General features: G+C 39.4%; 2 protein-coding genes across 2 annotated transcripts in view; both read left to right on the forward strand.

Annotated features, from left to right (window-relative positions):
• The window catches only part of LOC134816898 (transitional endoplasmic reticulum ATPase-like), a 94,770-nt gene that overhangs the window by 79,234 nt on the left and 2,578 nt on the right, over positions 1-12,958 (forward strand). Inside the window, exons 2-10 of the mRNA XM_063825902.1 lie at positions 8,719-8,747; positions 8,954-9,087; positions 9,333-9,430; positions 9,618-9,742; positions 9,940-10,160; positions 10,330-10,473; positions 10,788-10,996; positions 11,776-11,989; positions 12,230-12,417. Of these exons, the coding sequence (XP_063681972.1) occupies positions 8,734-8,747; positions 8,954-9,087; positions 9,333-9,430; positions 9,618-9,742; positions 9,940-10,160; positions 10,330-10,473; positions 10,788-10,996; positions 11,776-11,989; positions 12,230-12,417 (1,347 nt within the window). The 5' untranslated portion in view covers positions 8,719-8,733. The remainder of the gene's footprint in view (positions 1-8,718; positions 8,748-8,953; positions 9,088-9,332; positions 9,431-9,617; positions 9,743-9,939; positions 10,161-10,329; positions 10,474-10,787; positions 10,997-11,775; positions 11,990-12,229; positions 12,418-12,958) is intronic.
• The window catches only part of LOC134816899 (eukaryotic translation initiation factor 3 subunit B-like), a 73,872-nt gene that overhangs the window by 9,513 nt on the left and 51,401 nt on the right, over positions 1-12,958 (forward strand). The gene's annotated exons all lie outside the window — the stretch shown is intronic.

Raw genomic sequence — 12,958 nt, forward strand, 5'->3', positions numbered from 1 at the left:
AACAACAATGTAGAAACAAAGTTTAAATTTGTTAACAATCGGGTATTAATTGTTTCCGATAAATTACCGTTCTTTAATCATTTTATTTGCTTCTAGGGAGACCAAGCTTTAGTAAAATGTTCATAAACATTACACTACACACCATTTTTTAAATATCATAAATTATAAAATATGGCACAGTACAGCCTGGCAAAATAACAAATGGCAGATTGAGCGGCACCCAGTAATCATTTTATCGGTTTAATGTTTTCATTTTTGTAATTTATTTATTGGGCGACGCGCGCTCAGCCTATTATTTCACCATATTTTTTACAAACACAAATGTCTGAGGACCCCGGGTAATATAATATATATAATATAAGTATATATATATATATTATAAGTAATTTATTAAAATTTTATATCACTTGGATGTTGGATTAGCAGTGTCAATCCTTTCGATCTTTCCAGCTCATATATTTACATTAATTGTAGCTTTGCATTGTTCGTCATATATGAGTTAAGATGGTTAAGATCCCCGATGCTCGGAAAAGCTTAACAAGGTTTCGTATTAGTTGCCACAATCTTTTACATTCTACCAAACGTTCTCGATCGGGAATCGTCTTTAACTTATTTTGGGGAATATTTTGACTTTATATAACGACGTCGTCGTAATGACACAAGTGACTGATCAACCACCTTATTTGATACTAGTGTAACCCGGCCTACGGCCGGGATTTCACTGCCGCAGTTAAAAAGGGTAGGAGTAATTACCCGCTGAGTCAAAACCCGGATTAGGCGAGCAATTCTATTCGGAGTGCCCTCACGTATCCAATAGTATGCTTAAAAGATAGTAATTCTTAATCAATAATCAATAGAAATTAACCCTTAACACCATGCACCACACCAGCCTATCATATTTGTGAACATGCATTACATTGTCGTATGAAAGTATGAACTCTCTCTACAGTCCAAACAGACCGTTTGAGCACTCCCTCCCCTAATAAGTTTATAGTATTATATGACCATGTAATATATACGCCATGTAATATATACGCTACATATGCAGAGAGAGAGAGAGCTAGCCCCGTAACTCTTGCCGTTCTTCTCAAGCCATTTTATGTAACATATTTTGTGGTACAAAACCATCAATTAAACCACTTACCACCGGCCGATTTTTATAAAATTTGCTTATTGGCTTCGTCAGAGTTTTGTCGGCACTATACCGAAAAAACCAGTCCCGTAACTATTACCGTTTTTTTTGTATAACCGTTCGGAAATTACACACAGACACACACACAGACACACACACAGACACACACACATTCTGGTGTTATTAAGTTGATAGTGTTTTTAAAATAAAGTATTTAAATTTTTAACTTGGGGTGCAAATATTTTTAGGGATTTTATTTTTTTAAATTTTCAGATCTTTCATACTATTTGTTACTAAAATGCTCATTGTAGCCTATAATATTTAGATTTTCATCATCATCAATACATTGAGAGGGGCCGTTACGAAACCCCCTGGTACCAAGAGAACATCGATGGTGCACTTTTTGCTTTCCCAGCAAGGGGCTTAAGCCTATTGAGGACGAAATTCATGTTCTAACTGACTGTTTACTCTACTCCTCAGTTAGAGAAAAATTTAACTTCCATCCCAAAAATATTACTGACCTAGCCGGTTTGCTATCCGATAAAACACTAGACCCTACAAAATTTACTGCCACAGCAAGAGCAATCCATTCGATTCTCTCTGTGAACGAAAATTTTACAGCCTACTATAAGAGCCCAGATTTCCACTCAAATACTGGCCAATGCATAATGCCCTAGGACCTCAAAAATAGTATTATATTAAACATTTCTATTTTATCCCTACACATCTGTAAATAACTAGAATTGTGTAACCTTAAATTATTTCAGAATTATAACTATTGTGAGTTCAATAAAATAATTATCACTTTTGTATCCTTGTATCCTTGTATCCTTGTATCCTATATGATCTCTTCGAATTGAAGCAAGCATAGCATGATAATTCAATGCGAGTAACGCATTAATGTGGCAACGTCCAATTTGCGATTACAAATTACTTTGTCTTACGTTGTATGACCCGCCGCGCACGAAGTGCGCGGCTCCCGGCTAAAGTGAAGCGACAGTGGGGGTCATCACGTGATACAAAAATTATTCATGTCATCATAATGTACAAAACGCATTAATACATAATATAGGGGGGGGGGGGGTGTCACGTCCGTCTATGTCCGCTTGTCTCATAGAATCCAAAAAGGACAGGACATAGGCGGACATAGGCGGACATAGGCGGACATAGACGGACATAGGCGGACATAGACGGACATAGACGGACATAGGCGGACATAGGCGGACATTAATGGACACCTAAATTGCTAAATAAAATGTTCAATTTTTGCTGTTATAGGGGGATCATGTTTTTTGTCCGTTCGGTACCCTATATTTTCAAAACGGACAAAAAATAGAGCGGACAAAAATGGACAAAAACGGACAAAAATGGAAATAACATTTAGATGCTTCCTCCTCCTACTCTTCCTCCTCCTCCCCCTGGATCTTCCTCCCTGATCTTCCTCAGTCCTCTTCCTCCTCCCCTCCTCAGTCCTCCTCCTACTCCTCCTCCTCGTCCTCAGTCCTCCTCATCAGTCCTCAACAGTCCTCCTCCTCCCCAGTCCTCCTCCTCCTCCTGAGTCCTCCTCCTGGGTCCTCCTCCTGGGTCCTTCTCCTCCTCTTTATCCTCCTCCTCTTCCTCCTCAGTACTCAGTCCTCCTCAGTCCTCCTCCTCATCCTTCTCCTCAGTCCTCCATCCTTCTCCTCAGTCCTCCATCCTCCTCCTCAGTCCTCCCCCAGTCCCCCTCCTCCTCCTCCTATTCAGTCCTCCTCCTCCTCCTTCTCAGTCCTCCTCAGTCCTCCTCCTCCTCCTCCTCCTCTTCCCTCTCAGTCATCCTCCTCAGCCATCCTCCTCAGTCCTCCTCAGTCCTCCTCAGTCCTCCTCCTCAGCCCTCCTCCTCCTGGGTCCTCCTCCTCCTCTTCCTCCTCGGTCCTCAGTCCTCCTCCTGGGTCCTCCTCCTCATCCTTCTCATCAGTCCTCCTCCTCCCCAGTCCTCTCCCAGTCCCCCTCCTTCTCCTCCTCCTATTCAGTCCTCCTCCTCTTCCTCCTCCTCTGTTCTCCTCAGTCCTCCTTCTCATTTCTCTTAAGTCCTCCTCCTGAGTCTTCATCCTCTTCCTTCTGAGTCCTCCTCCTTCTCAGTCCTCCTCAGTCCTCCTCCTGAGTCCTCCTCCTCCTGAGTCATCCTCCTCAGTTCTCCTCCTCCTCCTCCTAGGTCCTCCTTCTGGGTCCTCCTCCTCCTCCTCCTCCTGGGTCTTCCTGATCCTTCTCCTCCCTCTCAGTCATCCTCCTCAGTCATCCTCCTCAGTCATCCTCCTCAGCCATCCTCCTCAGCCATCCTCCTCAGCCATCCTCCTCAGTACTCTTCAGTACTCTTCAGTACTCTTCAGTCCTCAAAATGTTTGTCCGCTAATGTCCACCAATGTCCGCTAATGTCCACCAATGTCCATCCAAGTCCGCCAATGTCCGTCCGGGTCCGCCAATGTCCGTCCAAGTCCGCCAATGTCCGTCCGAGTCCGCCAATGTCCGTCCGTGTCCGCCAATGTCCCAAAAAACACGTCCGTTGTCTCATAGAATCCAAAAAGGACAGGACATAGGCGGACATAGACGGACATGACACCCCCCCCCCCCCCCCCAATATAACTTTATTTCCACCAAATATTTTATAATTAACAAACTCACACATCATAGTCTTTGTACAATATTTCAATTTTACTTTATATATATTAGATGATTGAATCCGTTATTGCTGTAATATAATTTTTATAAATATGTTAACGGGTGATACTCGTAAAATATTTGTTCCAAATATTACCGTCAACGAGTCCAACTCGGCGCGCGTCCTGGTAGGTTATAAACCTACAATAAATATGTAGTATTACCCAAAACCCAGCAAGACATGGTTGATAGTGAAACCAGAGCATGCAACCAAAGCTAAGGAACTCTTTCCAGATGTTCAGATCACTACCAAAGGCCACCGTTATCTTGGGTCATATATTGGATCAGAAGAAGGGGTAAAAGAGTTCATACTAAAGGAGACCGAAAGTTGGAAAGCAGACATTCTCGGACTCGTCGAAATAGCTGCAAACGAACCCCAGCTAGCCTACTCCGCTTTCATCTACGGAACCTCCAAAAGATGGAATTTTGTTTGCCGTGCAACCCCAGGGATTTCCGACCATCTGAAACTCTTGGAATATTGTGTCAAGGAAGACTTTATACCACCCATTATGGGCAAAAGTTTTGTGCCTGATCAAATCAGAAAAATAGCTTCACTTCCTGCAAGAATGGGCGGGCTGAGCATTCCAGACTGCACATCAACAGCAGAGATGGAGTACACTAACTCAGTAAATGCTACAAAACAGCTCACAGAAGCAGTTTTTCAACAGCTTACTACTTTCCAACTAAACGGAGAAGCAGCATGACATTCTAAGTGAAGTAAAGAAGCGCAAGGAAGAGCTTTACAAACACCAACGTGAAACTATTATGAATGAGGTATCCCCATCAACACAAAGGCAATTAGAACTCCTTAGTGAAAAAGGAGCATCCATTTGGTTATCCACACTCCCTCTAAAAGCATGTGGGTACGTCCTTAACAAACAAGAATTTTTTGATGCCCTCTCACTCAGGTATAATCTTACACTGTCTACAGCTAACAGAAGTCCCCTATGTGTATGTGGAAATCAAAATCATATCAACCATTGCATACTCTAACCTGCAAAATCGGAGGCTACGTTTCACTTAGACACAATTCACTAAGAGATACAATAGCTGAACTCCTAACCACTGTTTGCAAAGACGTTGAAACAGAACCCCAGCTTCTCTCCGTTCCTCACACACTTGAACTATCTAATGGAACAAATAGACAGGATGGTGCAAGACTGGACATCAGTGCGAGATCGTTTTGGTCGCCGCTGGACAGGGCATTCACAGATGTAAGGGTACTTCACCCTCAAGCCCAGTCCAACAGTGACAAGAGCATCTCACAGATGTACCAATCTCACGAGAAAAGCAAGAAACGTGAGTACAATGACAGAGTCCTCAATGTTGAAAAGGCTACCTTCACGCCACTGGTGTTCAGTACTACAGGAGGAATGGCAACTGAGGCTTCACAGTTCCTAAAACATCTCGCTGAAAAGATCAGCCTAAAGAAAGGCCAACGGTATTGTGATGTGATGTCATTTGTCAGACGCAGACTGCGTTTTGATCTACTCAGAACCTGTATAATATCTATCAGGGGGTACAGAGGTACCAGAACCCTTCCACCCACAGCAATAAGTGATTTGGACCTTAACCTGATCAACACTCTTAAACCCTAAAAGGTCATGGAGTGCTTTTTGGATGGGGGTCTTAACTGCTTTTTGTTGTGATGTGATTTAGTGGATTTTATATATATTATCATTTATCACAAAGGGTTTTATTTTTACCTCAGTTTTTAAATTTGTACCATTTTTACAGAATTTTTATATAGGGTCATTGCTATATTATGTGTATATTGTTTGAATATTTCTTTTTTATAAATATGTAGCGTATACCTTCAACTTTGTATTTTTCCACAATGATTATATAGCACGACGCGCGCCCAAATTACTATCAATACTTGAGGGTGCTAAAATCGAGCGTCGACTGATATTACGAATAAAATCAAATATGAATTGGTTCAGGGAGTGTTTGTTGGGTGATGGCTTGAACCGCTTGTTGTTGTGATGTGAGCATGTAAATTATATAGCTACATGATACAGAAAATGTACTTTTATTTATAGTTAACCACTTTATATTCTAAAAACTGGATCATGATGCACTCCGTTTGAGCCAAGAGGCTTGAAAAAATGAAACTACACTTACACAATTTATTGTCAACTCGCGGTCACAAGTTTTCGACGATTCTATTAAACGATTTACCTTGAACCTCTCTAGCTTATAAAATCTTTTTCTCCCCTTTTTGCGGTTCTTACTAAATCGCTCGCCCAAAAATTTCACGTGACTTAATTGGTTTTTTTTGGTTTTGCAGCCGTACAAAACGGTTTTACATAAACCCTAATCCCAACCCTAACCCTAACTATAACCCCGAAGCTATCCATAATCTTAACCACAACCCCAACCCTAACCCGAGCCCTAAACAATCGAATTCACGTTTAACTAGCCTGTCACGTGACCAAAACGGTTTTTTGCCCATAACTCTCCAGGGAAGCATTTTAACCCTACGTCATGGGGGGTGATTCGGAATCAGCGTCCAAAAATACACCTATTTAGATCACTTTCATGCCTAAAGGGCCTTTTCACAAGAATTTTCTTAAAATTTGGGCGAGTGATTTAGTAGGAGCGCCTTTTTGCACTTAGCCAGTAGTGACAATGAGCTTGTGATTTCATACTGTTATTATTATCAAACATGTCAATCTTACAAATGTCAACAATTTTAAAATAATTTAGAACCTAAACGTGATCCTTTGTAAGATTATATGTCCCAAAAGTCAAATTCACTTGTACTCAAGTATAAAGTCGAACAATTTACTCCAATAGCCACGGTTACTAGCAAGTTCTCTCAAATGAAGAATATCATCATACGACTCCAGCAAGATGAAACGCTTCCAGAGGTCAACCTTCAGGTGGTGTAGGAGGTTACGTCTGTGAGCCCCGAGTCTACCAACTTCACTACACATCTCGACAGCAAAGCACAGCGCAGCTTGAGCTGGTGACCTTTCTTTGCTCCTCAATATGTGTCCTAGCATCTTCCACCTAGATAACTCAGCACGCTCAGACATAGGGGTAGAGTTACTCTGTTTGTATAGGGTATCTTTGTATAGGGTATCTTTGGACATCATACTGTTGAAGAATAAATTTCTAGTACCATCCAATCCTTGAAGGAATTACAAGTTTAAGTTCCTTCATATTATATTTGACTAACAAATGACAGTTGTTTTGCATACTTCTTTATTTAAATTTACGATCACTGCAGCTTCGGTGTGTAAATCAAAACCATCTTTACCTGCAGCAATGTTTTGTAGGTCATCTAATCGACCTCTCAGTAACTACTCAGCTGTCTGTGCTGTGCATCTATCACCCACATTTAAGAATTTGTTTGTCTAACCTCACCCATGGATGCATCAGTAACGGGTTTCACACTACCCATGCTTTTTGCCAGGTCCCCATTTGTATTATATTCCTATTCTCGCTACTTTCTCCAGACAAAAGTTTTTTGTAATTTTCAAAATCTAGTTTAATGTTCAGTACTTTGTTAATCAAATTTAATTCACCTACCCATGAGCTTACAAGTACTACAACCAGTATCCCGATAGTATGGGATGAAATCGGGCATCTACTTTGACATTATTCAGTGAATAAATTGCTGATTCAAAGAAATAGTACAGATTGGTTAATCTTAATGAAATAATTAAAACTTTGTCCCCTAATTAATTTTATATGATTTCATTAGTTAAAAGCATGATTCTAAATGGTCAGAATTTTACTAGCATCAGTAACTGGGTCTCAGAGATTGTGCAGTGCATTAATCAGGATGGCTTCCGATTGGCTAGAATGTGATGTACATCATTATCTTGATTGGATGTCAGTTTCATTAAATCAACTCATATCTTTTATACCATGTTAATCTTCTCGTCGAGTATTGCATCACTTCGCCCACCACGTCCTCTGTGATGTTTTGTTTTTGCTGAGCTTGTCAAATTTGAAATCCTATCACTTGCACTTTTTTTGATGATAATACCTCCGAATGATGAGGTTAAAAAACATGTAAATGCCAATTGTACCCAGTAGTACTACTTACAAGGCTGATATTAGTCTGACATAAACATGAGAGTAATGTAATAATCCCTTTTAATTTTAGAAGTTATTTAGTTAAGGGTTGAAGTTGTGTTATCCGGCCTCAAGCCATTTCACTTACAGTTCTTTTTCTGTATCACCCATCTAACTCGTACTCCACCTCTCTATTTTATGACAGGAGCTGTTAATCCTGGTTGTGCTGGAATTACCTCTCAATCTTACATCTACTTGGATGAGATCATGCAATATGTGGCAACGTGAACTCCATTTGCAGTCTAATATATGATCTAACATTCTCTGGTTGCTCCAATGTCTAGTTCATCCTGTTTTTTATGGTGATCGTTAGCTTTGTGTCGTTTGTGTCATATTGAAATGCTGAGATTAAAATGCTGTCTTGTAGTTTAACGATACAAATTAGCCAATTTTATAACTTTTGTATCAAATTATATTATCGATGGATTCACCTAAAATCTATTGAGTGCACAATGGAAAATTTATTCGAAGTAATCATAAAATTACCCTATCTTAATGAAATAATTAAAACTTGGTCTCCTAATTAATTATTATTAACGCTATTTCATCCCATTAGCTTAGAGCTTTAAAGCAAGCTCCTTATCGGTCAGAATTTTACTAGTGTCATGATAACTGATGACGTCATTATCTTGATAGTATCATTTATTTTAATGTAATCATATCATGTTTATTTATTTGCAGATTAGTTAATTAGTTTGTTCATCACTTTCTCTACTACATTATGTTTGTACTAACCTAAGTTACTTGTCAAGTTTAATATTTTTTGTTGTTGTTGATAATAATTCTAACCTCAATAATTTTCTAGCAAGTCAATCAACATGGGTGATAAGAAGTAAGTGATGTCAAACAAAATTTGGGTTTTCTAGAATCGTTATTAAAATTATAAAGCTCATTTAAATGTAATTTATTAATCTTTTAAAGTGAGACGAGATATAAGTGTTCACTTCCCTGCCTAATAGTCATTTTCTTCTCACATACCATCCTGAATTTTGCTCTTTATTCTTATCTCTATTTATTGACTCAATGTTCCCACCTCAGAGAAGACACTTCCACTGCAATCCTTAACCAGAAGCCAAGAGCCAACAGACTTCTCGTGGAAGATGCTATTAACAATGATAATTCAGTCGTCACGCTTTCCCAAGCAAAGATGGATGAGCTGCAGTTGTTCAGAGGTCAGTTTACAATCTTGATTTAATTCTTAGATTGATGTTGTTTAACGATAACTCATAGGAAGATATCAGCAGAGATATAAGACATGCATAGTATCGAAGGTCATGCTAAGTTTCACTCTTGGCGTCTAAACGATTAAAGTTTAGTCGTTAACACGTGAGGAGGTGCAATGATCTATGTTGTCTACATTCTGAGTCACTAATATATACTATAATACACGAGATAATCTCAATCTCATCTCTTACAGGTGACACGGTACTGTTGAAAGGAAAGAAACGTAAAGATACTGTCTGTATCGTCTTGTCAGATGAAACCTGCCCCGATGAGAAGATCAGAATGAACAAGGTTTGTCTCACAGTTTACGGGGATCACTTAAATTAGTATCTTATTATTTCTGAGTTCGTTTTAGTGAAGAGGATCTGTGTTTAACTTTTTCTGCCTACAAGAAAGTAGATATTTTACTTTATAACGTTGTTATGTAGCTCCTTACCTGTTAAAGATCAGCTCATATTAAACACAATAAACTCTTCAGGTGGTTAGGAACAACCTGCGAGTAAGGTTAGGAGATGTTGTCAGTATCTCCGCTTGCCCAGATGTAAAGTACGGCTCTAGGATTCACGTTCTTCCTATTGATGATACCATTGAAGGACTAACCGGGTAGGCTACATTGTACAAATAAATGCTTATTACAAAATTTGTATTGATCCCGTTATTACTGATATCGATCTTATTAGCAGTGGTTATATTCACTGCTAAGTTTTAGAATAAATGTTCATTTTGTGAAGAACGGGAACGTTTCTACATTTCACTGAGTCAAGAACCTTATATGCGAGTTAACACAGGGGTATCCACAGTAACCTGTTCGACGCATATCTCAAGCCACATTTCCTGGAAGCTTACCGACCAGTACGAAAGGGAGATCTGTTCTTAGTGCGTGGAGGAATGCGAGCAGTTGAATTCAAGGTTGTAGAGACAGACCCATCTCCGTACTGTATTGTTGCCCCTGACACTGTGATTCATTGTGAGGGAGATCCCATCAAGAGGGAGGAAGAGGAGGACAAACTCGCTGAGATTGGTAAGTAGGCGGATATTTGGACTTAACATTCTACCGAACTTTTAATCATCGGAATCGGTTTATGTTTGTATATTCATATTAAGCCTTCTTGCTTTGGCTTCAATATATTTTTTAAAGCAGATATCGTTTAAAAAACCCCAATAAATTTAACATTATATCCCGTTCCCAGGATACGACGATATCGGAGGGTGCAGGAAGCAGCTAGCTCAAATCAAGGAGATGGTTGAGCTTCCCCTCAGACATCCCCAACTCTTCAAGGCCATCGGAGTCAAACCTCCTCGTGGTATTCTCATGTACGGACCTCCTGGAGCCGGTGAGTGGTTATTTGTAGTTGTGAATTTCTGTTAGGATGACAATTTTGTTGTGCAATACATTATTATGGTGTTTTTATGGAAATTGATTGCATAACAAATCATGAGTTATTGCATTATTGTAACGCCTTACTTTGGAAGTGAAAAATACTAACATTTGCACAAACCAACCTAAAAATCAGTAATTAATGCTATCATATATAATTCAAACTAAGATGATAAGATTAAATCAACAGAATAGGTAGTTTGGTAGCGATAAAAATAATGATCGTTTATCATAAATAACGATACAAATATTTCACTGTCACCTTGACAGGTAAAACACTGATCGCAAGAGCGGTGGCTAACGAAACTGGAGCCTTTTTCTTCCTGATTAACGGACCTGAGATTATGAGCAAACTGGCTGGAGAGAGTGAGAGTAACCTTCGTAAAGCTTTCGAGGAAGCTGAGAAGAATGCTCCTTCTATCATCTTTATTGACGAGATCGATTCTATTGCTCCCAAGAGAGAGAAGACTAATGGAGAGGTGAGTGTTTATTAAAACAGTGTAATTCTTCATACCGTGGTTTTTCCTTTCCCCCGAAATGATGATTCCATAATACATATGCAGTTGAACTTTCTATACCGTATTTTTTCTATATCACGCATTTTTCGATTCCCCAGAGAATCACGGTGTATAGAGAGTTTTTACTGTAAATTTTGTTTTAAGCCGAGTGTACCATGCAGACTGCAGTGTATAGAATTACTCGTTTTCCGTAAATACTCGTTTTTGTATACAATTGATACAAGGTGACCCGGAAGCATGCCCAATGCCCATAGCTTCTCTTTAATAACCGAAAGAAACTCTGGCATATATAATATTCCTGTGTGATCCAGTATACACTATACAAATATTGTATTGGCTAAGTGATGTTTATAGGAGAGCTCTAGCAGTATAGTTAGTAGTAAAAGTGTAATGATCTGTAGAGTGTGTTAAACATGCTCTCCACACTCAGGCCTCAGCTATTGTTGCAGTATATCCTAGATTGTTCACTGTTCAGGGGTCCAGGGAAGATTCTAGCACTTCTCTGCTCTTCCTTAGTTGAAATATATCTGTTCCACCTGTATGGATGTACTCAACTAGTCTAGTGCAAACGTCAAAATTCATACGAACATGATAAGTCATTCATGTAATAATCTCTGATCGCTCATATTTTCGTCTTCAATAAGATGAATTAAGCGGTTTGAATTAAGTATTACATAAGCAGTCAAACAATTTATATTGTTTCCAAAACCACAAAAAACTAGAACAATAAATCCATTCAGGTTGAGAGACGTATCATTTCACAACTGTTAACCCTGATGGACGGTATGAAGAAGCGAGCTCACGTTGTCGTCATGGCAGCCACAAACCGACCCAACAGCATCGACCCTGCCCTTCGAAGATTCGGTCGATTCGATCGGGAGATCGATATTGGAATCCCAGATGTTATTGGACGTTTGGAGATCTTGAGAATTCACACCAAGAACATGAAACTCGGTACGTAATTTTGGGTTTTGAAAATATATCGCATGATACTGTAGTGTTATCCTCCATCCGCATCCGAGTAAATTGCCATTTAATTTTAAGGTGCATTACCGACCAATAGATTTGTGACACCACAATTAACACTTTGTGACCTAAATCCTACCATACCAAACTCTTTCACCCTAATATAATTCTGTAACCAATTTTAATCCAAACATTAATTTCACTATCACAACATCCCTCTCTCTTCAGACGATGACGTAGATCTGGAGGTAGTAGCAAAGGACACTCACGGTCACGTGGGAGCTGATCTGGCTTCCCTCACCTCAGAAGCAGCTCTCCAACAAATCCGTGAGAAGATGCAGCTTATTGATCTGGAGGATGATACCATTGATGTGGAGGTTCTTAACTCCCTGGCTGTTACCATGGAGAACTTCAGGGTGAGTTCTGGGGTTTATCATGGGTGTTAGTTTATAATTAGGGTGCTTTTTATTAAAGGTTGACGTCTGTTTCCTATCTTGGAAACTTTTGACACAATTAATAGTTGAATTAAAAACATAATCTTGTATTATGTGTGATGACGCATGATCTGAATGTGACTATATCGGGTATATTAAGTCATAGTCTATCATCAACAGACAACATCAAATGGGAGCACCATTTTTCGCACTTAATAATGAATGGTCCGATGTGTTCAATACCTGTCGGCTGTAATAAGCTAACTTTAAAAGGTGTCAGACATTCAAATCAAATGAGATAAATGAGCTTGGTCACGTACATAATGTAAATGGTCTGATGTACCAAATGGTATGGGGTGAAACTTGTTGCTATATTTATACTTCCTGTTCCACAATAGTTGTGCTAACATGTTAGTCTAACACGTACACAGTTATATTGTATGTTAGCACAGCTGTGCGATACATCCTCCATCCATATTCCATTATACAATATGTACACTGTACAGTCTAATTTACTGTTCGA

Source organism: Bolinopsis microptera, chromosome 6 (genome assembly GCF_026151205.1).
Source record: "Bolinopsis microptera isolate Bmic1 chromosome 6, MBARI_Bmic_1.0, whole genome shotgun sequence".
Classification (NCBI taxonomy): domain Eukaryota; kingdom Metazoa; phylum Ctenophora; class Tentaculata; order Lobata; family Bolinopsidae; genus Bolinopsis; species Bolinopsis microptera.